The 26,122-nt window shown below is 35.5% G+C and overlaps 1 protein-coding gene across 8 annotated transcripts in view; it reads right to left on the bottom strand.

Moving 5' to 3' along the window:
• MANEA (mannosidase endo-alpha) overlaps positions 1-26,122 on the bottom strand; it is a 73,557-nt gene that overhangs the window by 11,006 nt on the left and 36,429 nt on the right. For all 8 annotated transcript variants that reach the window (XM_038554754.1, XM_038554748.1, XM_038554753.1 and 5 more), the window contains one exon: positions 20,251-20,360. In XM_038554754.1, the coding sequence (XP_038410682.1) occupies positions 20,251-20,360 (110 nt within the window). The remainder of the gene's footprint in view (positions 1-20,250; positions 20,361-26,122) is intronic.

Raw genomic sequence — 26,122 nt, 5'->3', positions numbered from 1 at the left:
AGGACTGAAAAATTAAGTGTTCAAGTGAAAAATCATTAACATTTTATGGGAATATTTTCATTAGCTGGGCAATGATGCTATATTTTAGTGTTGCTTCTGGTAATACTTTCCCCCAAAATATCAACAGATATAATTTATTGTACTTACACTAATTACTGCTAACTTTTGCCTTTACAAAATTGTGTCTCTGTGTCAAATAGTTTTGTTTCTTTGTAGTTTTACTTTATAATTTTGTTGAATAATAACTCTAGTAGGAAAAGAAAAAAAAAAACAGTTCCAATTCAAGATAGGGACCTAGGAAGAGCCTATAACTCATCTCACATGGACACACTGAGTCTATAGTTATCTACAGAACAATTTCCTCTGGAAAAAAAAAAAAACCCTAAAACCTGGTACAGTGACCTCTTCGCATGTGGTATGCAAGGGCAAAACCACATCAAAGTGGGCAGGAAAGGTGGAGGCACAATCTCACCATAAACCCCCACCCCCGACCCATAATCAGATAGGGTTTTAAAAGTTGGAGCCTCTCCCTGAGAAGCAAAGTGTTTGATCCCACATGGGGCATCGTAACGTTTAAGACTGGCACCTGAGAGATGAGACTCCCAAACACCTGGCTTTGAAAACCAGAGTTTACACCTACCAGATTAATGGGGATACAGTAAACTGAAAAATGGCTCTTCAAAGACTCGTGTGCAGATTCACTTGTCCCAGGGCCCAGTACGGAAGGAGTCCTTGGCAGGTGCCCAGACTTTAACATTAGCAAACGAATCCTTCAAATAAAGCAGTGGTCTGAAGGGCAGGTGTCTACTCTGGTGAGTGCCATCTTCCTGATCTCTCTTGGTTGTGCTCTAGAGTACTAGTATCTTCTGGAGGAGAGCTTTTATCCATGCCCAGGATCCTGGTTTTTATGTCTGGTGCTCCAGTTTTGCAGTTGCCACCCAGAAACACCCCTTGATCACCTGGCTCTAGAGAATGAGCAGCTTGTTTTTGTGGGCCCCAAAGGACTGTAACAATCAAAGGGGCAGTTTGGCAGACCAAGACTTCCAGGGCAGAGTATAGGTAGCAGACCGAATCTCACTCCCAGTCTGAGAAAGAGGCCCGTTTGCTAGTCCAAGAGCTCTGACCTGAGGGTTTGATCTGAGGTTCTTGGTTTGGCACATTTATAGACATCCACAGAATTGAGTTCAGTACACAGAGGCCAGTTGATGCAATGTTTACACTCTCCATCTGCCTTGCTCAAGCTTGCCCTTAAGAGAGGAACTTCTATTCTTGGCTGGTGCCTTGGTTTTTACAACTGCTTCTGGGGGATACCTCTACATCAACTGGCGCTGGAGGCCAGTGGAGACAATGCTCATAAATCCCACAGGATTATAACCAACAGAGAAAGAGTTCTTAAACAGCTATCACCCCCAGGGCACAGCAAGAGGTAGAGAACTAGGAGCTCAGTCTTTTTGTGAAAGAGGCCTATTAGTTTATCATCACAGCTGCAATCTGAGAAGCAGGCTTCTAATTAAACACACATTTAAGGGCTGACTGTAAACCTTTCCCTGAGCCCTGAGAGGGCAGGTATTATCTATCATTCTCCCTCTTTTGTACTCCAAAGTATCAGCATCTCTTAGGAGGGAGGTCTTACTTGTGTCTAGTGCCCTGATTTTTGTGGCTACAACCCAGAGGATAACCCTTCATTACCTGGCTCTGGTAGCAATTGAGCTTGAGTTCCTGAGTCTCCCAGAACTGTAATAATCAGACAGTTCTTGGGGTACCACACAGCAGACTGAAACACATCCCCATTCTGTTAAAAATGGTGACTTGCTTGTCTTGGAGCTTCAGCCCTAGGGACAGGCCTCAGGTTTGGCACCCAGCTAGAGCCTACAGAAGTGCTCTCAGGGAATGTAGGCCAGGGAATGCTATCTTTGTGCTCTCCTTCTGCCTCATTATAGCTTATGGAATCTTCAAGAAAGGAGCTTATAAATTTGCTTAGAGCCCTAATTATCACAACTACCACTCAGACAATGCCTCTAGATCACCTGGCTCTGAGGGCCAGTGGGTCTTATGTTTGTGGTCCCACTGGACTATATATATTTGCATTGTTTAAAAGCTACTGCCTAAGGGTCTGGCATCTAATCAGCCTGAATCTAGATGCTGAGGCCCTCCCCCACTTTGGGTTGCTAACTGGTACTGGAACACCTCAACTACAAGGATCTACTAGAAATAAGAAGATGCTTGAACAAACACAAAGAATTGAGAGACAATCAGAAGCTAGGGCAGGGTTGAATGTTAAAAAGTGAGAACTTGACAAAGGGATAGGGAACATAAGAAATAACCAAGCAGAAGTCAGTGCTAAAGAATAAAATAGCTGAACTGGAAAAAAATACAAGAGGGGTTCAATACCATAAACAGAGGAAAGGCTCAAACACAGGACAAAGAAACTCCTCAATCAGAGTAGCGATAGATAGATAGATAGATAGATAGATAGATAGATAGATAGATAGATAGATAGATAGAATGGAAAAACAGTGAAGCTCGATTAAGGGACTTACAGGATAAAATCAAGCAAACTAACATTTGCATGATAGGACTCCCAGAAGGAAAACAGAGAGAAAGGGGTAGAAAACTTATCTGAAGAAATAATGACTGGAAATTTCTCTGAGGAAGGAAAACACCTCCAGATCCAGGAAGCTCAGAGAATTCCTAGAAAGATGAACCCAGAAAGATGCACAGTTAGACATTATCAAATGTTTTCAAATGTAATTAAAATGTCAAAAGTTAGGAACAAGGAGAAAATCTTAAGAAGACTAAGAGAAAAAATAGTTGTTACCATACAAGGAAGCAGGCCAGAAGAAAGTGTCACAACTAAGAACACTCCACCTAGCAAAGTTATCATTCAGAACTGGAGAGATAAAGAGCTTTCCAGACAAGCAAAAGCCAAAGGAGTTTATCACCACAAACCTGCCTTACAAGAAATGTTAAAGGGACTGTTTTAAGTAGGAAAAAAAGTGTGCTAAATAGTAACAACTTGTGAAAGTATAAATTTCACTGGTAAAAAATAAATATATATTGAGGGTAGTGAATTAATCATAAAGCTAGCATGAAAGTTAAAAAATAAAGAATAAAAATGACTACAATAATTAAAAGATACACACAATAAAAAATATAAAATGTGATGTCAAAAACGTAAAACAGGATGTGAAGAGAGTAAAACTGCAGAGTTTTAGAATGCATTCAAACTCATCAGCTTAAAACAGATTGTTATAAATTGTTATATGTGAGCCTCATGGTAAACACAAAGCAAAAACCTATAGTAGATAAGCATATACAAAATAATGAGAAAAGAATCTAGAAACACCACTAGCAAGCCATCAAACCACAAAAGGAAGTAAAAGAAGACAAAAGAAACAGAGGAATGGAAAGAAAACCACTAACAAAACAGCAAGAAGTGCATAACTATCAAATTACTTTAAATGTAAACGGACTAAATTCTCTGATCAAAAGATAGGGCAAATGGGTTAAAAATAAAAAAAAAAAAGATTCTATGTGGTACCTATAAGAGTACTCAGATATAAGAATATGCAGTCTGAAAGTGAAGGGATGGGAAAAGATATTCCGTGCAAATGGAAACCAAAAGGAAATCTGGATTTGCTATATGTATACCCACAAAATAAGGTTTTTTAAAACAAAGACTATCATAAGAGATTAAAAGGGGGATTACATAATGATAAAAGGATCAATTCAATTAGAAGAAAAGCATTTGTAGATATTTATGCATTCAGCCACAGGAGCACCTAAATATATAAAGCAAATGTTAAAACATCTGAAGGGAGAAAAAGCAATTCAATAACAGTAAGGAATTTTAATACCCACTTACATCAATGGAAAAATCAATTAGTAAAAGGAATTATAGGCCTTAACATGTCAGAACAGATAAACTTAACAGATATTTACAGAAAATTTCATTCAAAGCAACAGATTGCACCTTCTTAAAGTGCATAGTCATTCTCCAGGATAGATTAGATGTTAGGCTATAAAACAAGTCTTAACAAATTTCATAAGAGGGCACCTGGTTGGCTTAGTGGTTGAGAGTTGTCTGCCTTTGGGTCAGGTCATGATCTCAGGGTCCTAGGATCAAGTCCCACATCAGGCTCCTCACAGGGAGTCTGCCCCTATCTCTGCCTCTCTCTCTCTCTCTCTCTCTCTCTCTCATAACACACACACACACACACACACACACACACACACACATACACACAAAACAAATAAACTCCAAATTTAATTTAATAAGATTGAAATCATATACTACATGGTCAGAAAAGATGTCTTATGAAACCAGAAAACAATTATAAGAAAACTGGGAAATTCACAAACAAGTGGGGATTAAATAACATGATACTGAACAACCAATATATCAAAGAAGAAATTAAAGGAAATTTAAAAATTCCTTGAGACAATGAAAATAGACCTAAAAAAATACAAAAACTTAAGAGGGGGAATTCTTAGCAATAAATGCCTACGTCCAGAAATAAGAAAAAATCTCAAGTAAACAACTAACTTTATGGGTCAAGGAACAGGAAAAAAAGATAGAGCCCAAAGTTAGTAGAAGGAAGGAGATAACAAATCTGAAGCTATATATATAAATATATATATATTAATTAAAAAGTTTGGAGTTCTTTATAGGAGACTAAATGACAATGGAAAAGAAACGAAGAGCTGTTTCTTTGAAAATACAAACGAAATTGACAAACCTTTAACTAGACTCACCAAGAAAGCTCAGAAAAAAAAAAAATTCAGAAATGAAAGGTATGTTACAAATTAACCACAGAAATACAAAGGATCATAAAGACTACAATGAACAATTATATGCTGATAAACTGAACAACCTTGAAGAAATAGATAAGTTGCTAGAAACATGCTACCTTCTGAGTCTGCATCAGGAAGAAAAAGAAAATCTGAACAAACCAATTACTGGTAAGGAGATTGAGTCAGTAACCGAAAACTTCCAATAAGCAAAAGTCCAGGACAGAATGCTTCATTTGTGAATTCTATCAAATATTCAAAGAATTAATAACAATCCACACTCTTCCAAAAAATAGAAAAGGAGAAAAGAGCAAACTCTTCTAAACTGTTTTTACAAAGCTAGCATTACCCTGATACTTAAACCAGACAAGGATGCCACAAGAAAAGAAAATTATAAGCCAATATTCATGATGAACATAGATGTAAAAATTATCAAAAAATATTACTAAACTCTATTAATTACAATAGCCAAGACAACAGAACCTAAATGTCCAGTGAAGGATGAATGGGTAAAGATGTAGCAGTATGTATGTATATATTCTCTCTCTCTTTCTCACACACACACACACAGACACACACACACACGGAATATTATTCAGCTATAATAAAGAATGAAGAATAAAATCTTGCCATTTCTGAGAACGTGGATAAGCCTTGAGGAATTTATGCTACGTGAAATATGTCAGATAGTAAAAGAGAAATGCTATATGATCTCACTTAAATGTGGAACAAACAAATCAAGCTAACAGCTACAAAGGCAGGGGGGTGGGAGGTTGAGACATTCACATGTATTCAAAATATTTCAAAAGTATTCAAAATGTACAAATTCCCAGTTATAAAAAATGTTAGTCATGGGGATGTAATATGCAGCATGGTGACTACAGTTCCTAATAGTTTCAAACTGCACATTTGAAAGTTGCTAAGAGAGGAAATCTTAAAAGTTTTTATCATGAGAAAACTTTATAATTACATGTAGCTTATGTTCACTAGCTTTATTGTGATTATTCCACAATATATATAAATATAAAATATTTACATTTTAAACCTGAAACTAATATAATGTTACATGTCAGTTATACCTAATTAAAAGAAAAGAAACAAAGAGTATCTCAAAATAAATGAAAATGGAAACACAACATACCAAAACCAATGGGATGCTGCGAAACTAATTTGAGACAGAAGTTTATAGTGATGAAAGCACATATTAAGAAATGAGAAAGACCTGAAATAAACAGCCTAACTTTACACCTCAAGGAACTAAAAAAAGAACAAACTAAGCCCAGAGTTAGAAGAAGGAAGGAAGTAATAAAGATCATTGTAAAAGTAAATGGAAACCAGAAAAGCAATATAAAAGACTAATGAAACTAAAAGCTGTTTTTTTTTTTTTTTGAAAGATTAGCAAAATTTACAACTCTTAAAGGAAGACTGAGAATATGGGACTGAAGACTCAAATAAAAAGAAATTACAGACACTACCAAAATAAATAGGATCATAAAAGACTACCATGAATAATTATATGCCAACAAATTAGATAACCTGGAAGAAATGGATAATTTCCTAGAAATACAGAAATAGGAAGTCTGAACAGTAGCAAGTAAGGGGACTGAATCACTATCAAAAACTTCCTGACAATGGAAAACCATGACCAGATGTCTTACCTAGAATTTGGGCAATTAGAATTTGGGCAATTCTACCAAATATTTAAAGAAGAATTAATGAAGCCATTTTATGAGGCCAGCATTACCCTGATGCCAAAGCCAGATAATGATGCTACACGGATGGAAAACTATAGACTCTATGAACAGAGAGGCAAATATTTTCAATATTAACAAACTGAATTCAGGAACTCATTAAAGGAATTATATACCATGACTAAATGGGATTTATCCCTGGGAATCAAAAATTGCTCATACTTAAATCAATGAGATATATCACATTAATAAAATGAAAGATAAAAAACAGGATCAACTCAACGGACACAGGAAAGACATTTGAAAAAATACATCCTTTCATGATAAAACCCTCAACACGTATGATATAGAAAAAACATACCTAATGATAATAAAGTTAAAATACAACAAACCCACAACTAACATTATAGTCAGGGAAAAATTGAAAATTTTTCCTCTAAGGTCAGGAATAAGACAAGTATGCTCACCTTACCACTCTTATTCAATATAATTGGTATAAGTCCTACGTAGAGTAATCAGGCAAGACAAAGTATCCAAATAGGAGAGGAATAAGTCATTACTTGCAGATGATAGGACCTTATATATTGAAAACCCTAAAGACTCAAAGTATTGGATCTAATCAGTGAATTCAGTAAAGTTGCACAAATTAAAACCAATCCATGGAAATCAGGTGTATTCTATATACTAAGACACATCTGAAAAGGAAAATAAAATCTATCTCATTCACAAAAGCATCAAAAACAGTAATAAATACAGAGGAATAAGCTGAGAAGTAAAAGATCTGTATATGACTTTGCTAAAAGAAATTGAAGACAACATAAACAAATGGAAAGATATCTTGTGTTCACAGATGCAAGAGATAATATTGTTAAAATATTCATGCTACCCAAAGCAATCTATAGATTCAGTGAAATCCCTATCCCAATCCAATGTAATTTTTCACAGAAATAGAAAAAAATATCTTGAATTTGTCTGGAACCACAGAAGACTCCAAATAGATAAAACAATCATGAAGAAAAAAACAAAATTAGAGCTATCACACTTCCTAATTTCAAACTATCTTATGACGCTATGGTAATTATAATAGCTTGGTACTGGCATAGGATAGACAAGACATATGGACCCACAGAACAAAATAAAGAGCCCAGAATTAAATCCCTGCATATAAGGTCAACAAGTACTTGCTTGGTAAAGGGATCAGGAATATCCAGTGAGGAAAGGATAATCTCTTCAAGAAATGATGCTGGGAAAACTGTATAACCACATGTAGAAAAAAAAAAAAAAAAAAAAAAAAAAAAAAAAGGAGCCTTATCTTATACAACTCACAAGAATTGCCTCAAGGGGGACTTAAAAGACTTAAATATAAGACCTGAAACTGTAAAACTCCTAGGAAAAAAACACAGGTAAGAACCTCTCTGACATCAGTCTTGACGTGATATTTTGTGTGACACCAAAAGTACAAAACAAAACAAAACACAAGAAAACTCCACAAAATGCAGTAAGTGGGACTATATCAAACTTAAAATCTCCTACACTGTAAAAGAAACAATAAAATGAAAAGAGAACTATGGAATGGTAAAAAAAAATTTGCAAACTATGTATTAGATAGGAGTTAATATCTAAAATTTATAAAGAACTCCTACAATTCAGTTAAAAAAATCTGATTAAAAAATGGGCAGAGGAACAACTGAGACATTGTGTCTAAATACACAGACACAATATCCAATGGCCAACAGGTACATGAAGAGGTGCTCAATATCACTAATCATCAGGAAAATCAAAATAAGATACTCATAATAAACAGATGTGAGGTGCTATCATCAAAAAGAAGTGTTGATGAGGATATGGAGAAAAGGAAACCCTTGTGTACTGTTGGTGGGATATGGAGTTTCCTCAAAAAATTAAAGATAGCACTATCATAATATAGAAATTTCACTTTATTTATTTAAAGGAAATGAAATCACTATCCCCAAAAGATACCTGCACCCTTCTGTTCCTTCCAGTATTATTTACAATAGGCAATATTATGGAAACAATATTAAGTGTCCAATGGATGAATGGATAAGGAAAATGTGGTATACATACACAATGGAATGCTATTCAGCCATGAGAAAAAAATAAATCCTGCTTTGTGTGGCAACATGGGTTGATCTTAGGTCATTAATCTAAGTGAGATAGGTCAGACGGAGACAGACAATGTAGGATATCTCTTATATGTGGAATCTAAAAGAAAATGAATGCAAAAAGCACAGTAGAAGGGTGGTTGCTAGGGCCTGGGGCCTGAAGGAATTGGGAGTGATTTTGTTTAAGGGTATATACTTACTTGTAACTAGCAGATAAAAATCATGGAGATCTAATAAACTGTAGTACAGTGGTTATACACAATAAAACTATTTTATAAACATTAAACTTGCTAAAAGACTAGATCTTAATTGTTCCCACCACTGGAGAAGATAATTATGTGACATGATAGAGGTATTAGCAAGTGCCACAGTGGCAATCATACTGTGGTAGTGTAAATTTTATCAGTGTGTTGTAAACCTCAAATTTTCATGTTATATGCCAGTCATAGCCCCCCAAAAGGAGCTAAAAGTCAGATCATGCCTCTTCCTCCAATTCTTCCATTCCCTACCTTTACTCCTTTATACCCTTCATCTCCCCCTAGAATACAAATGGGGTCTTCCTACACCGATATGGTGCTACAATACTTTGTCCTTTTCTTGCAGTTACTTGTGTTTGTCCCTGACCTCCACCAAACTGCAAAGTTCCTTAAGGTACAGAGGTTATATTATTTGTAATAGTGCCAGCATCTCGAACAGTACCTGCCAGGTAGCAGGCCCTGCATGAATGCACACATGAGTGAGTAACTTCCATGCAAAATTGGTAACAAATTGAAGTGCAGCTCTGCCATTAAATACCCCATTTATGTAAGATTTACCAAGTTTCACCACAAATCCACCCTATTAAAATAAGAACAAGGAGACAAAAAGGGGGAAAAAGGAGACCATGGATAGTATAACATCTTCCAAATGGAGCTAAAAAATAATCTTAAAGGGAATCACATACTATACACAACTTTTAACATAGCCAAAAATCTGTGTGAGCCTGCGAAACAGATCGAATGATGACTTGAGAGCCATAGGCCAAATAAATACTGGATGCTGATAAACCAACAGCATAAGAAATGGGATTTATATATAACATAGAACAACACTTGCTATTTTAAATACTAAAAATGTAAGACCATTGGTGGCTAAGTTGGTTCTTTCATTGAATCTGCTGATTTTCTTTTACCTAGATGGATGGGTTAATTCAGTCAGATTGTGATGTGATGATGTTGTATAATTAACCACTCACAATCTCAGTGGCTTTCAGAGACAAACATTTGTTGCACATAGTTATATGGACTGGCTATGTTGGCTCTGCTCCAGGCTGTGGATCAGTTTCAGATCTGCTCCATGTGCTTATCCTTCTGGGTCCTAGGAAGAAAGAGCACCTGGAGCATGCTGTTCTCACAGAAAAGAATAAAACCATGGAAGCATAGACATGTTTATGCTCAGACATGGTACATATTCTTTCACATCTCATTAGCTAAAGTAAGCCATGAGGCCAAGCCCCACATCAATGGGTCAGGAGGTACACTCATTCTTTTCCATGGAGGGAAAGGAGGAAAGGAATATCTACTAAACAATGACACAACCCATCAAAAATATGTCTCAAACACTGTTTCACTGTTGAGCTCTTTTTTTTTTTTTTTTCCTTTTAATTTAATTTGGAGAGAAGTACGAATGGGAGGTGGGGCAGACGGGCAAGGAGAGCAGCAGACTCCCCACTAGGCAGGGAGCCCCATAGGAGGCTCCATCTCAAGACTGTGAGATCAAGACCAGATCCAAAATCAAGAGTCTGATGCACAAGGAACTGAGCCGTCCAGGAGAGCCCCTCACTGCTGTGTTCTTAAAGATACAGAAAGATGGCAAAGATAGAGTGGAAAAGATCCAGCTCTGATTTTTATTATATGATTTCTACAAAACCGCCTACTGAGTGACAGTTAAAAGTACAACAGCAGCCCTTCTTCCAATGAATATGCTAACAAATATATCAAAGAGCAGATATCTAAATCTCTTTGAAAACTTCTAATTTATATTTTACTTTTATTCATTGACTCTGCCCCTCTAAGAAATTAATTGGTCCATGTTTGCTAAAGATGAAGCAAAACAAGTAACTAAAGTGTCAAACATTTTTGTTATTCTTGGTCATTTGACTTAAAGCACTCACCTAAAATTACTCTTGGTTGAAGGTAGTAAATAAAAGCTGCAATTACAAATTACTTAGTGACTAATACTAGTTAAACCATTATGTAATCAGAACTAATGAGGTGTGACAAAAGCTTTACTGTGAGACAAACTCATTCTTTAACAAACTCTCTATTCCTAAACCAAAAACAGAATGAGGATAAAAGGAAAAACATTTTCAGCTCAAAAAGTAGAAAGAGTATAACAAACCCAAAGAATGATTAATTCTATCAATCAAGATTGAACAGAACGAATACATTAAAACTATCAGAATATTTAATAAAAACTATTTGAATATTTTAAAAATAAAATTGATAAATTGAAGGGCTGCTTTTTTGGCAGGAAGGGGCTAAGCAACTCTGTACTAATCAAATTGTAGGAAAGGGGAGATTATTTCCTTGTGCTAAAAAATTAGCAAGGTAAAAAGTGTTGTTACTAATAAACCCACTTATTTTAAAGTTTCCGATGTGGGAAGTTATGCACATCGTAGGCCCCAGTCTATTAGCACAGAACTCACAATATTATTCATCTCTTCTATCATTGCCTTAGAACTTTAGTTTTAGTAAGTTACTGTCATTATTTAAGCATTAACTTTTCTTTGTATTAGCAGGCAAAGTTTCCATTCTTTATAAAAACAGGATATATTACACTTTATCTAATTATAAAAAAAATCTGTTCAACACTACAGAAATCACACAAAAATCCAATAAATAAAATCATCTTATGGTTTCATCCTGTCATTCTACAAATGAAGAAGATAAGCCAGGAAGATGAAGTAACTGAGATAACTCTAGTCTCTTCCTGGTCTATTTTTGTAAGCACTGCATAGTCTCTCGCCAGACACAAGGCCAAGAAATTATCCTAAACATTTTGTAAAATATTAGCCTGTCTGGTTCCAAGTGTTTCTGACCATTAGATATAAAAGCTAAAGTACAGAGAGACCAAGTATGTTGACAATTAGACACCTTTGCCACATTCTCCTAAACAGGAGAAAACCAAACCTATCCTCAAGCATCAGAACACCCTCATTTTACCTTTAAATTCCTGAAAGTACATACTAAAAAGCCAGCTTTCTTGAGTTGTGAAGGCCTTTTCCCTCTTATCTCCCAGGATTAAAGTACCTATAATTACATGGACAGAAGAGTGGTCTCTGGACCTGTTTTGTGGAAGATAAATCATATTATTTATCCAGTTTCAGACCTGGTGCCAGAATTTGCAAGGTCTGTGTATTTGCAGATTTCAAGTGCCAATGAGAGCTTACTGAATGGTACTGGGGGATATGGCAAATGACAGCTCTTTCCAGTCAGCTAATTTAGGAGATGCAGCCTTAAGAGCTTTAGGATTATAAAGTAGAAAAATAAGGCTTTATGGACAGGAATGGGGGGCGGGGAGAACCTGTCTATTTAGCTGATCCTGTTTCCCCAGAGTTCCAGTTCTACTCCCCAATAAATTACTGAATCCTTACGCTGCAAAAGAAGAATTAAAACTAATTTTTCATATTTTTATTTGGAAACAAATATTTCAACAGTGATCTATATCATCTCTTAAAGAACTCACTTAATTTACCTTGACTGGACAAACAAGCCTGTCTTCCATTAGGATATATAAACTGCAAGGCATTTCAGACAAAATAAAAACCCTCAGTGATTTTTAAGAGTAGTAACAACCTGAGAATTCAGAGTAAATAGTCTGTAGTGAAAAGACACTGAGTCACATTTTCATTAAGATTTGCTAACACACTACCTTAAAAAACAGGAATAAACTTGAAGAAAAATGAGCAATCTAAGAATTATCAGACATGAAAATTATTGCCTAAAACAGTAGAACAGATAATGCAAAAAAAACAAAACCAGTATCATAAAAATAAGATTATTAATAAACATTCCTTTTATATTTCATTCTAAGTGATTCTTGAATTATATACTATAATCTCATATAAAGTGGTTTGTTTCTGTACTATTATGTTTCATTGATCTTTCTGCATACTAGTACTAAAGCCATACTCCTAATATGTCATTTTATAGTACATGCAGTTATTTGGAAAAAGAAGTTTTCCCTTCATTAATAAACATTAAAAAATTTTTTAAAGATTTATGAGTGAGAGCATGTGGGAGGAAGCAAGAGCAGGGGAGGGGCAAAGTGAGAGGGAGAAGGAAAAGCAGACTCCTGCTGAGCACAAAGCCCAACAGAGCGCTCAATCTCAGGATAACCCTGAGATCATGACCTGAGCCAAGGTCAGACACTTAACTGACTGAGCCATGTGGACAGCCCTAAAAGTCTTACTTCTAACTTATTTATATACTTTAAGATTAAGTGGTTAAATTCCGCATTTAAAATCTCATCAGAATTTTTCATTGCACTTAAATTTTTAAATCATATTAAAATATAAAATACAGGTGTCCCTGTGTGGCTCCATCAGTTAAATATCTGCCTTCAGCTCAGGTCCATGATCCCAGGGCCCTGGAATCAAGCCCCCACACAGGGCTCCCTACTCAGTGGGGAGTCTGTTTCTCCCTCTGCCCCTCCCCCTGCTAGTGCACATTTTCTTGGTCTCAAATGATAAAATCTTAAAAAAAAAAGATGGCATTTGATAAGTGAAGTCTTTTAATAACCTATATCAAGTTGAACTCACATTATTAAAAGATGAATGAGTTTTTATTTCCTTGAAATTTCAGTATCCATTAAGATGATATTTTATCTTCAGCAAATAATTAAGTTTTACTTAACACTTATATAGTGCTATGTATGACATTGAGTACTTTTCAAATATTACCTCACTGTAAAGTACAGTTTCTTACTTCTTCCATTTGAGAAATGAGAGAACTGAGGCATAAGAGTTACATAGTTCTTGTAAGTGGTTGAGCTAGGACTGAATGCTGAGATACGGATGCAGATTTTATACTCTTAAAACTATTCTTAGATTCTTACTAATAAATGCTTCTTACCTAAGTATTCTTCAGAAATTTTGCATATATTTTCCTTAGTAAGATCAGTCTATAATCTTTTTTTTAAGATTACTTATTTATTTGAGAGAGAGAGAGCAAGCACTGGTGCGGTGGGGTGGGGAGGGAGAGGGAGAAGCAGACTCCCAACTGAGCAGAGAGCCCAACTTGGAACTCCATCCCAGGACCCTGACATCATGACCCAAGCTGAAGGAGACACTTAACTAAAGGAGCCACCCAGGCACCCCAGGATATAAATCTCTCTCATGCTATACTTGTTTGGTTGGAAACCAATAGAACAGGGCAAAAGTGAGCCACTTGTAAGATTAGGTCAAGAAAACACGGCAGCTTCTCCACTGGATTCTGTCCCAGATCATTCACTATGAGGAAACTAGCTTCCATGTCCTAAGGAGACTCAGGTAGCTGTGGAGAGGCTTAAAAGAACCAAAACTCCCATTTCAATAGCTGAAAGGAATGGACACCTGTTAACCTTCACATGAGGAAGCTTGGAAGTATCTATAGCCTTCAGATAACTGCAGTACCAGTAAAGAGATTGCCTATAACCTCTTGGGAGAGCCTGAACCAGACTCACCAGGGTAAGCCACTTGCAGATTCTCAGCTTTTAGACAATGTATTCCATAATACAGGCTTGTTGCTTTAAACTGCAGAATTTTAGGGTAATTTGTTATGCAGTAGTAGACAATATGGAAACTTCTTATTGTATTTCAGTATCATAAGAATCCACTGTTTCTCAAAGGTTGACTAGAAGTGCCAGGTGAAATCTGATGCTATGGGAAGATTCAATAAACTTTTAGAATTTTATAGGACACAATTAATTTAGATTATTTAAATTTCTTTCTGCACATAATTTTTTTTTTGTATTTTATAAGAAGATAGCCCATTTCTCATACAGTTTAAATATGGTGATATAAAATCTAAACTCTCTTTGTATGGGGTATTTTAATATTTGGCTTATAGTTTCTTTTTTTTTTTTTTTTTCCTTTTTAAATCTCACCAGTGACTTTTTTAGTTGTAAGTGAAAAAAATGATGGATTTATCCAGGATACTGTTTTGAAGGTTTTGTATTCTATTTAATTGCTTGCTTCATCCTTATTAATTCCTCTTCCCCTTTATTATCAATATCCCAGTAGTATTGGTAATGCAGTAATTTTATCAGGGCTATTTTTATTTTATTTTATTTATTTATTTATTTATTTTAAATTTTTATTTATTTATGATAGTCACAGAGAGAGAGAGAGAGGCAGAGACACAGGCAGAGGGAGAAGCAGGCTCCATGCACCGGGAGCCCGACGTGGGACTCGATCCCGGGTCTCCAGGATCGCGCCCTGGGCCAAAGGCAGGCGCCAAACCGCTGCACCACCCAGGGATCCCTATCAGGGCTATTTTTATATCTTAAATTTCGCTCTTGATTTTTCTTTTCAAGTAGTATTTTAACTAGAATTTTACAATTAATTTTTTTATTTGATAACTTTTAAATGGTTCATTTGGCCTTTTATTGTTTCATTATACTGAATATGGTCAAATAATACAGAATCTATGGTTATATTTCTTGTGAATTTATTAAGATTGATGTTGCCACCTACTACATATCCAATTTTTGAAAAGTATCTGTGTATAAATAAAAACAATGGTATTGTCTTGCTATTTAGTATAAAATTTTCCTTTGCGGTGCTACTGAAATCCTTTAAAACATCATTTGTTTCCATGATTCATTGATTTCCATAAGAAATAAAATCTTACACTGTGAAAAAATATCCATTTGTAACAGACTTTAATGCTACTACTGTGGGCAGCCCCGGTGGTGCAGCAGTTTAGTGCCGCCTGCAGCCTGGGGTGTGATCCTGGAGACCCAGGATCGTGTCTCACATCAGGCTTCCTGCATGGAGTCTACTTTTTCCTCTGCCTGTGTCTCTGCCTCTCTCTCTCTCTCTCTCTGTGTTTCTATGAATAAATAAAAAAAAACCAAAATCTAAAAAAATAAAAAATACTATTACTACTACTACTACTACTACTTCGTCTTACACCTGTCTTCAGACTTTCACCTGCTTTTTTTTTTTTTTTTTTTTTTTAAATTTTTATTTATTTATGATAGTCACAGAGAGAGAGAGAGGCACAGAGACACAGGCAGAGGGAGAAGCAGGCTCCATGCACCGGGAGCCCGACGTGGGATTCGATCCCGGGTCTCCAGGATCGCGCCCTGGGCCAAAGGCAGGCGCCAAACCGCTGCGCCACCCAGGGATCCCTCACCTGCTTTTATATGTAAGTAGATATGTGTGTGTAGAGGGTATACGTATTAAATACAGTTTAAATTACCAGATTGTGACAAATTTTTGAGCAGCAGTTTGTTTTCCAACTACTTTATAAATACTTAATTTCACACAGTTAACACTTATTTTTAGTATATCTTTGATATCTAGAGTTAAGAATATAAATCTACTTACTATATTATCTTCATAAAAGAACATTTCAATCCTTTTCTAAGTAAATAATATGTAAATGAAGGTAATATATGCATATAAAATAGTAATGGATCTTTAATAAATTATAATGTGTACAAGTTTTGGAATTCATGATAGGATTTTTTTTTACAAAAAATACAGTATTGGAAAAGATTCTCATTCATATTTTCACATACTTTTAATAAAAATAAATATTCCAGAAACTAATATCCTCATGTCCAAAATAATTAACTTATGAGTAGCTTGATAATAAAATGAAATATCTTCAGAGGGTCCAGCTTAAGATGGTGATATAGGAGGACCTTAATTCATTTCCTCCCATGAAAATACCAAATAAGTACAAGAGTACAAATACAACTAAGTACAGAGTAATTTCCTCTGTAAGAAATCCAAAAAGTAGCTGAGCTACTTCTATACAATCAGGCTAACAAGAGAAAACCCCATGTTGAAATGAATACGACAGGCTGAGACACAATCTAACCATAAACTCCAGTATCAGTGCAGCAACCCACAATCATGAGGGACATAGATGCAAAAATTTTCAACAAAATATTAAACTGAATACAACAACACATGAAAAAGATAACACACCATGATTAAATGGGGTTTATTACAGGAACACAAGAGTTATTTCATCAGCAAATCAGTCAATGTGAAACACAACATTAATAAATAAAAAGAATATCATCAATAGATGGAGAAAAAAAAAAAACATTTGACAAAATTCAACATCCATTTATGATAAAAGGTTCAACAAAGTGGGTATAGAGGAAATGTACCCAACATCATAAAGGCTGTATAGAACAAGCCCCCAGCTAACATCATACCTAATGGAGAAATGCTGAATTATTTTCCTCTAAGATCACAAATAAGACAAGGATGCCCACTCTCACCACTTTTTATCCAACAGAGTAATGGAATTCCCTACCAGAGCAACAATGAAAGAAAAAGAAATAAAAGAATGCAAATTAGGAAGGAAGAAGCAAAACTATCATTATTTACAGATGATATATGACATAGAAAACTCAAACTTCATCAAAAAACTGTTAGAATAAACAAAATTTAGTAAAGTTGCAGAATACAAAATCAGTATACAGAAATATGGTATTTTTATTCAATAGTAATGAACTATCAGAAAGAAAAGCTAAGAAGATCCCATTTATAGTTGCATCAAAAATAATAAAATACCACAGAATAAATTTAACCAAAAAGGCAAAAGATCTGGATGCTGAAAAGTGTAAGACATTAGTGAAAGAAAGGCAAGAAAATCAAATGGAAAGACATTCCGTGCAACAGAACTGTTAAAATGTCCATACTACACAAAGTAATGTATAGATTCAATACAATCCCTATGAATATTCCAATGGCATTTTCAAAAGAAATGTAGCAAATCCTAAAATTTGTAATGGAACCACTAGAGAGAACCAAAGCAATCTTGAGAAAGAAAAACAAACCTGGAAGCATCAATGTCCTTGATTTCAAATTGTATTATAAAACTATAGTAATCCAAACAGTAGGGTACTGGCAAAAACAAAACAAAACAAAACAAACAACTAGACACAGATCAATAGAACAAACAGAATCGAAAGCCTTCCTCTCCCCCAAAAACCACATGCAGATACGGTTAATCAATCTTCAACAATGGAGCCAAGAACACACAATGGGGAAAGGCCAGTCTCTGCAAATAAACTGTGTTGGGAAAACTACAGCTACAAGCAAAAAAAGAAAAACTGAATCACTAAATTATACCATATACAAAAGTAACTCAAAATGGATTAAAATTGGGACACCTGGCTAGCTCAGTTGGTTAAGCATCTGCCTTCAGCTCAGGTCATGATCTAAGGGTCCTGGGATGGAGCCCCTCATCAGGTTTTCTGCTCAGCAGGAAGTCTGCTTCTCCCTCTCTCTCTCTCTCTGCACCTCACTCTGCTCATGCTCTCGATAAGTAAAATCTTTTTAAAAATGGATTAAAATCTAAAACATAAGTCTAGAAAGTATAAAACTTCTGGAAGACAACACGGGTGGTAAACTCCTTCACACAGGTCTTAGTGATGGTTTTTTGGATCTGACACCATAAAGGAAAGACAAAAGCAAAAGTAAACAAGTGGGATTACATCAAACTAAAAAGCTTCTGCACAGCAAAGTGAAAGGCAAATAGCAAATGGGAGAAAATATTTACATAGTACATATTTAATAAGGGTTTAATATCCAAAATCAATTTAAAAAGTACAACCCAGGGTCATCTGGTTGGCTCAGTCAGTTAAGTGTCTCCTTTTGGCTCAAGTCATGATCTCAGAATCATGGGATCAAGTCCCACATGGGGCTCTCTGCTCAGTGGGGAGTCTGCTTCTCCCTCTCTCTCTATACCTCCCCCTGCTCAAATAAATAAAATCCTTAAAAAAAAAAAAAAAAAGGAAGTACAATCCAATTTAAAAAGGGGCAGTAGTTTAGACTATCTTTCCTAAGAATATATCCAGATGGTTAACAGGTACATAAAAAAGAGCTTATCATCACTTATTATCAGGGAAATGCAAATCAAATCACAATGAGACACACCTGTTAGTATGGCTATTATCAAAAATATAAGAAATAACAAATGTTGGGCACCTGGATGGCTCAGTCAGTTGAGCATCCAACACTTGGTTTCAGCTGAGGTCACGATCTCAGAGTTGTGGGATCAAGCCCGTGTTAGGCTCTGCACTCAGTGTGGAATCTGCTTGAGATTCTCTTTCTTTCCCTTTGCCCCTTGCCCTGCTCATGTGCAAGCCCCTTCCTCCCTAAAATAAATCAATCTTTAAGAAATAATAAGTGTTGGAGAGGATGTAGAGACAAGGGAACACTTGTGCACTATTGGTGGGAATATAAATTGATGAGGCCACTATAGAAAACTTTATGGAAGTTTTTTAAAAAATTAAAAATAAAACTACCATATGATCCAGTAATCTCCTTTCTGGTATTTATCCAAAGGAAACAAAAACAAGCTTGAAAAAATACCTATGCTTACTGTATCCTTACAACCATGCTTCAGAGACATTACGGGTTTGGTTCCAGACCATCATAATAAAATGAATATGGCAAAAAAAAAGTGAGCCAAATGAATTTTTTTTGGCTTCCCAGTGCATAAAAAAGTTATGCTTACACTACATTGTAGTCTAAGTTTACAATGGTATTAGGTCTAAAAAAACAATGTATGCGTCTTAATTAAAAAATATTTTAATGCTAAAAAGCACTAGCCATCATTTGATCTTTCAACAAGTCATAATCACTCATCGCAAATCACCTTAACCAATATAATGAAAAAGTTTGGAATACTGTAAGAATTACCAAAATGTGATGCAAAACATGAAGCAAATACTGTTGGAATATAGTGCTGATATATATATGCTATATGCAGCCTTGCCACAAAATGTCAATTTTTTAAAAAAATATAGTATCTGCAAAGCACAAAAAGCTAGGCACCACAAACAAGGTGTGCCTATATTTACAACAGCCAAGAAATGAAAATAACCTAAATGTCCATTAATGAAGAAAATTTATATAGACAAGGTGAATGTTATTTTACTACAAAAAGAAGGAAATCTTGTCATTTGTTACAACGTAGATGGACCTTGAGTTCATTATGCTACAAATAAGTCTGTCAGATAAAGACAGATATCGTATGATCTCACTTAAATGTAGAATTAAAAACAAAACAACAACAACCTCATAGATACAGAGAACAGATGTTCTAAGGTGAGAGGGGGTAGAGGATGAAATGAGTGAAGATGGTTAAAAGGTACAGATTTCCAGTTATAAAATAAAAATATACCTAGGTATATAATGTATAGCATGGTGACTATAATTAACATGGTATTATACATTTAAAAGCCAATAAGAATAGATCTTAAAAATTTGTATCACAAGAAAAAATAATTTGTAAAAATGTGATGATGAATGTTAACTAGGTTTTTGTGATGATCCTTTCACAAAATAAACATATCAAATCATTATGTTGAATACCTGAAACTGAATATGTCATGCCAATGATATCTCAAAAAAATATAAAATTAAATACCTTCAGATTATATTTATGAGCTTTATCCAAAATAGTTGGTACCAAGTCATCAGTATTTTCTCCATTCTCATCATTTGTACCAGGTGGGTACCAAGATAGGGCTAGTACACCTAATAGAAAAGGCCAAAAAGAAAAATAAATATAGGAACAGGAGTAACTAGAGGTATTCTAAAAAAAGTTTTTAAAAAGGTAGAATAAAGATCAAATTGTTAATAATAGAAAAGAAATACATTATCATATGAGTTGTTTTCTTACTTAGATACTATGTATGGTTATTTACTTTATATAGTCATATTTGTGAATTTTTTTATCAGGTATGAATATATTTTAGTTAATAGGTTCTACTTTCCAGAATAAGTTTAGGTTTACAGAAAAATTACACAGAAAGTAGTTTCCATATATTCTCCTCCTACACCCCTCTCCAACTCACATACAGGGTTCCTGTTATTAATATCTTGCAGTAATGTAGTATATTTGCCACACTTGAACCAATATTGATACATTATTAAGCAAAGTCCACAATTTACATTAGGGTTCACTCTTTATGATGTACAGTTGTATGGCTTCTGACAAAAGCATATGTGCCCACCATTACAGTATTATGCAGAATAGTTTTACCAACCTCAGAATCTTTTGGCATCTATTCATCCCTCCTTCCTCTCCCTCTCAATTCCCTGGATAATAACTGATCTTTTCAATATCTCTATTGCTTTGTCTTTTCCACAAGGTTACATAGGTGGAATCACACAGTAACTCTTTCAGTCAGCCATCTTAATTAAGGTTCATTTGTGTCTTTTTATGAATTTATAGAGCATTCTTTTTACTGCTGCATAATATCTCATTGCACAAATGTACCACAGTTTATCCATTTACATACTGGAAGATACTATGGATACTTACCATTTGGCACAATTATGAAAATTCAAGAAAAAAATTAGTTTCTCCTTGTATTACTTACTTACTTTTGAAATGATATATTACAAAATAAGTTTTAGAAACATAAGCTTGCAAAAAAAAAAAAAAACACTAACTTTGAAGGAATATTGGAAATCAACTAATTCAAAGCCTCACTAATATATAAAGAAATGAGAGGCCATTAATAAAATGCTACTTATTTCTAAATCAATCAAAATACTCTTCAAGGCATGGAGATAAATACAATGGTACCAAAAGAGAAGCATGTGGAAATACAGAAGTGCAAGATTAGAAACCGGCAGAGAACTAAATTATAAGCTTTAAACTTTATAGTAGAACCAGCAATGTACAGAGCAGTCCCATCTAGAGAAATAAAACAGAACTGTCATCAAAGTTTACAGAAAGAGATGTCTGTATCATCTATCTACTCTGAAAATAAAAATAGCAATAAGAACACAAGAAGTAGAAAAAATAATCTAAAATACATCAGATGCTTTAGGGAAGCTTATGGCTAGCCACAAAGGGAGTCCACCATATAGAGAAAAATGCTGGTAAGAAAGTGTCTGGAAACAATGGATCAAACATCTAAGCTGCCTACCAGCCTAGCTTATAAAAAGAACACTATCAGTGAAAAGTCACAATCAAAATATTCTCAACATGGAAATTATTAAAAAATCCTGCAAGAAATAAATGAAGAAAACAAAGTTGAGACAAAATAGTAAAGGAAGAATATACAAAAGAAAGAAAATGCCGTGAAGCCTAGGAAAATTGTAGGCATAGCATTCTTCCATGAAATACAAAAGATTCCTGTTTCTAGTAATAGATTAGGCTACACAGAACATTTCCAATGAAAAAAACTTATTAAATAAAATATGGATTACAAAAAACTTAAAGTCAAAGAGCTGGAGAGTAAGGAATTTCTTGTCCAAATTGAGGCAAAATCATGAAGAAGAGAAGTAAATGAGCAAGGAAATCAGTCTGCCCAAAAGAGTTGGCAGAAGTAAACCAATTCTCAAAACTGTGGATTAAGTCCCAGGTTGAAAACACTTGGGAAATTCTCTAGCTTTAAAGTGACGAGTATTTTCTACTGTATTGAACAGCACAGATATAGAACATTTTCATTATCAAGAAAGTTCTATTGGACAGCATTGCTAGATTATTGATTCTCCTGATACTCTAACCATTTCATTCTTCTCTACTGATTTTTCTTCTTCATTTTCCTCGTTGAAGTTATATACTAAGGCTTAAGAAGAATGTTCTTTGTTCCTCATTTTCTTTCAGATTTTTATTGTATCAAATTATCCTTTCCACATGTCTAATTCTATCCCCATACTGTGTTCCACAGTCTAATTTATCTTTGTACAGTGTCTCTTGAACTATATGACTCATGAGTTCTGAGTAAGTAATGGCCTGTGAAATAAGCCAATGATGATGGTCCTCCTCATGAGGAGGGTTGGACCACTTACAGAGGTAACGAATCATCACAGCAACCAGAAAACTTTCCCTAAACACATAAACTAAGTATCATTTACAAATATGATTACTGTGTATTTCTACTATTTCAACTGTTTAGTGACAAGAACTATTCTTTAAGGTCTATTCTTAGAATATTAGCAGTTTATTTTTTATTTTTTTAAGATATATCTATTTGAGAGACAGAGAGTGTGTGCCAAGCAGGGGGTGGGGCAGAGGGAGATAGTTTTCAAGCAGACTCCCTACTGAGCTCAGAGCCTGATGTGGGGCTTGATCTCATGACCTTTGAGATCGCAACCAGAACTGAAACCAAAAGTCAGACACTTAACCAACTGAGCCACCCAGGCACCCCTAGCATTTTATTAAATACAGATGTCCTATTGATTATGTTGTCCCTCCAAAGCACATATCACAGGGCCTTCAATATAAATGAAACTCAATTATGTTTTCTTCCAATGTAGTCAAATAATGAATCTAGACAGATAATAGTTAAGAACACAAGACATGAAATCAGACCTAGAGAATCAAGTTCCCATTCCATTATTTGATAGGTATTTTTTATTTTACTTAAATTTCCATTTGTAAATTGGATATAAGTTCAGTTCATTCTCTAAAAGTTATGTTTTAAAAAGTACAGAGAATGAATAAAATAAGACCCCCACATAATTACAAGGAAATAAAAAGACAATGACAAATAAAGTAGGATGCATTTAACTCCGCAAAGTTTATAATAGCTTCTCATATAATTTACTGTTTCTTTCTAACATATCAAACATTATTCCAAACTAAAGATTTAGAAGAAAGGCAAGCCCAGTTCTAGACATGAATACTATTGTCACTATATAAGATAACCTATGTTCAACAAAAAGCACCAGGCATATAAAAAAGCAAGAAAAAAATAACTGTCAAGAGCCAAAGCAGTCAAAAGAACTAGACTAAGATATGAAACAGAAATAATTAAACAATGAGTATAAAATTATTATGATTAAAACATTAAAAGGTCTAATGGGAAAGAGAGCCATCATATGTAGATCAGCTGAGATGAAAACTAAGAATCAAATAGAAATTCAGGAAAGATATGTAGGATGATCCCAAACTCACCTCCTCCCAAGATTATAGCCACATATATGTAAAATATATGAAAATAATCTGAAGACTGGCAGAGAAGACTTTCCACAGTTAAATCACAGACAGGTAGTCACATCAAAAAGGATAGAAGAGGTGGAGGCACAATTAGGAATCAAAACGCCAGGTGAGATTAACCACAAACAGGACTTATACCACAACTAAAGAAAAGGAAGAGGATTAAACCCTACACCAGCACGCAGGACACTGGGGAATGCACTGGGAAGATGAGTTCCCATAACATCAAGCCTTGAAAACCAATGGTACTTAACTTTAGGAACTTTATATCAGCAAGACTTAACTTCGCATACTTTAAAAATCAGCTGGGATTAACTTCAACAGGGTCAGATAACAATAGGGAACAGAGTCCTGCCTTTAAAAATCCAGCATAATTATTAACTCAACCAGAGACACAGCACAACAGCAGTCTGAAAAGTGCCTGGGGTATACATGAAGGAGATTTATTCAGTAATCTTAGAACATATGCCAGGGGGAGGGGGCGAGGGGGGAATCATCAGAAGACTTCTTTCGAAACAAAAGTATTGGTAAGGTGTCATTTCTCTTGCCCTCTCCCATCCTAGGTAGTCGGACACTTGCAGGAGCCAGTACTAACACTCTCTACCTATCTTGCTAGTACTATGTGCTCTGTCCCCACATTCACCTGCAGACCTACCATCCAACCCTCCTACCGCCCTGTCAGGCATTCCACCAAAGTGGTTCCTGCCCCACCATAACCCTCAAGCAACCCCAGCAGGGACCAGCATCACTCAAAAGTGATTCCTGCCCTGGGGAAAGGGGAAGATAATCCTACACTAGAATGCCCAAAGTTCCAGCATCAAAGCCTCTTTACTGGCTGAACAGAAAGAACGTTTGCTGTTTGGTATCCCACAGCTGTGGCAGAAAGGCTAAGGGCAAACAGCCTGATTGCTGACCCTACCCACCTACTAGCCTGCCAAGGCCTCAAATAGACTTCTCAATTGCACAAACTGCCTAGTGTGCCTACAATGGGTCACTGCAGTTGGCTGAGCTGAACACAAAAGCAGTTCCACCACAACATTAGGGCACACACCGCCTACAGAGGAGACACCCCAGGTGTACCTGTTTCTGGTGACCAGGGAGGATTGACAGGGTACCACAGGACCTCTTCTACAGGCCATTACTTTTAAAAAAGCAGGAGACATAAATGATCTCCCTAATACATGGACACAAACACAGAGTTAGACAAAATGAGGACATGGAGAAATATGTCCCAAATGAAACAAATCATAGCAAAAGAATTAAATGAAACTGAGATAAGCAAATATGCCTGACAGACAATTCAAAGTAATGATCATAAAGATAGTCACTGGACTTGAAAATAGAATGAATGAACTCAGAACTTCAACAAAGAGATGTATAAAAGAAGAGCCAGTTAGAGATAAAGAACTCAATTGCTTAGATTATGAAACAAAACAAAAAGCCAGAGACAATACACAGAAGATTAAAGGATGTAGAAGAACAGATCAGTGATCTGGAAGACAGGGTAATGGGAGGAAGCATCCAAGCTGAACAGCAAAGAGAGAAAGAGGTTAATGAAAAGAAGAGGAGGAAGAGGACGAGGAGGAGGAGGAAGAGGAGGAGGAGGAAGAGGAGGAGGAGGAGGAGAAGGAAGGAAGGAAGGAAGGAAGGAAGGAAGGAAGGAAGGAAGGAAGGAAGGGAGGGAGGAAGGAAGGAAGGAAGGAAAGAAGAGGAAGAGGAGGAGGAGGAAGAGGAGAAGATGATTAAAGAAACTCATCATCAAGTGTAGTAACATCCACATTATAGGGAAAACATAAAAAGGAAAGAGAGAAGGCAGGAGAAAATCTGAAAAAGTAAAGCTGAAAACTTCTAATCTGGGAAAGGAAATGGACATCAGATCCAGGAAGCACACACAGGCACCAACAAGATGAACCCAAGGTCCACACTAAGACACATAGTAAGTAAAATGGCAAAACATAACGATAAAAAGAATTTTAAAATCAGCAAGAGTAAAGAAAAAGTTATATACAAGGAAAACTCCCTAAGGCTATTAGCTGATTTCTCAGCAGAAACTGTAAAGGTCAGAAGAAAGTGGCATGATATATTCAAAAGGATGAAAGGGGGGCGGGGAATAAAACAAAACAAAACATAAAATTTGCTACCAAGAATGCCCAGCAAGTTTATCATTCAGAATAGAAATAGGATGTCTGAGTGGCTCAGTGATTGAGCATCTGCATTTGGTTCAGGTCATGATCCCGGGACTGAGTCCTGCATCGGGCTCCCCAAAGGGAGCCTACTTCTCCCTCTGTCTATGTCTCTGCTTCTCTCTCTGTGTCTCTGATGAGTAAGTAAAATATTAATA

Source organism: Canis lupus, chromosome 12, assembly GCF_011100685.1.
Source record: "Canis lupus familiaris isolate Mischka breed German Shepherd chromosome 12, alternate assembly UU_Cfam_GSD_1.0, whole genome shotgun sequence".
NCBI classification, from domain to species: domain Eukaryota; kingdom Metazoa; phylum Chordata; class Mammalia; order Carnivora; family Canidae; genus Canis; species Canis lupus.
The sequence above is the reverse complement of the archived record's forward strand: the minus strand, read 5'-3'. Positions and strand labels throughout refer to the sequence as shown.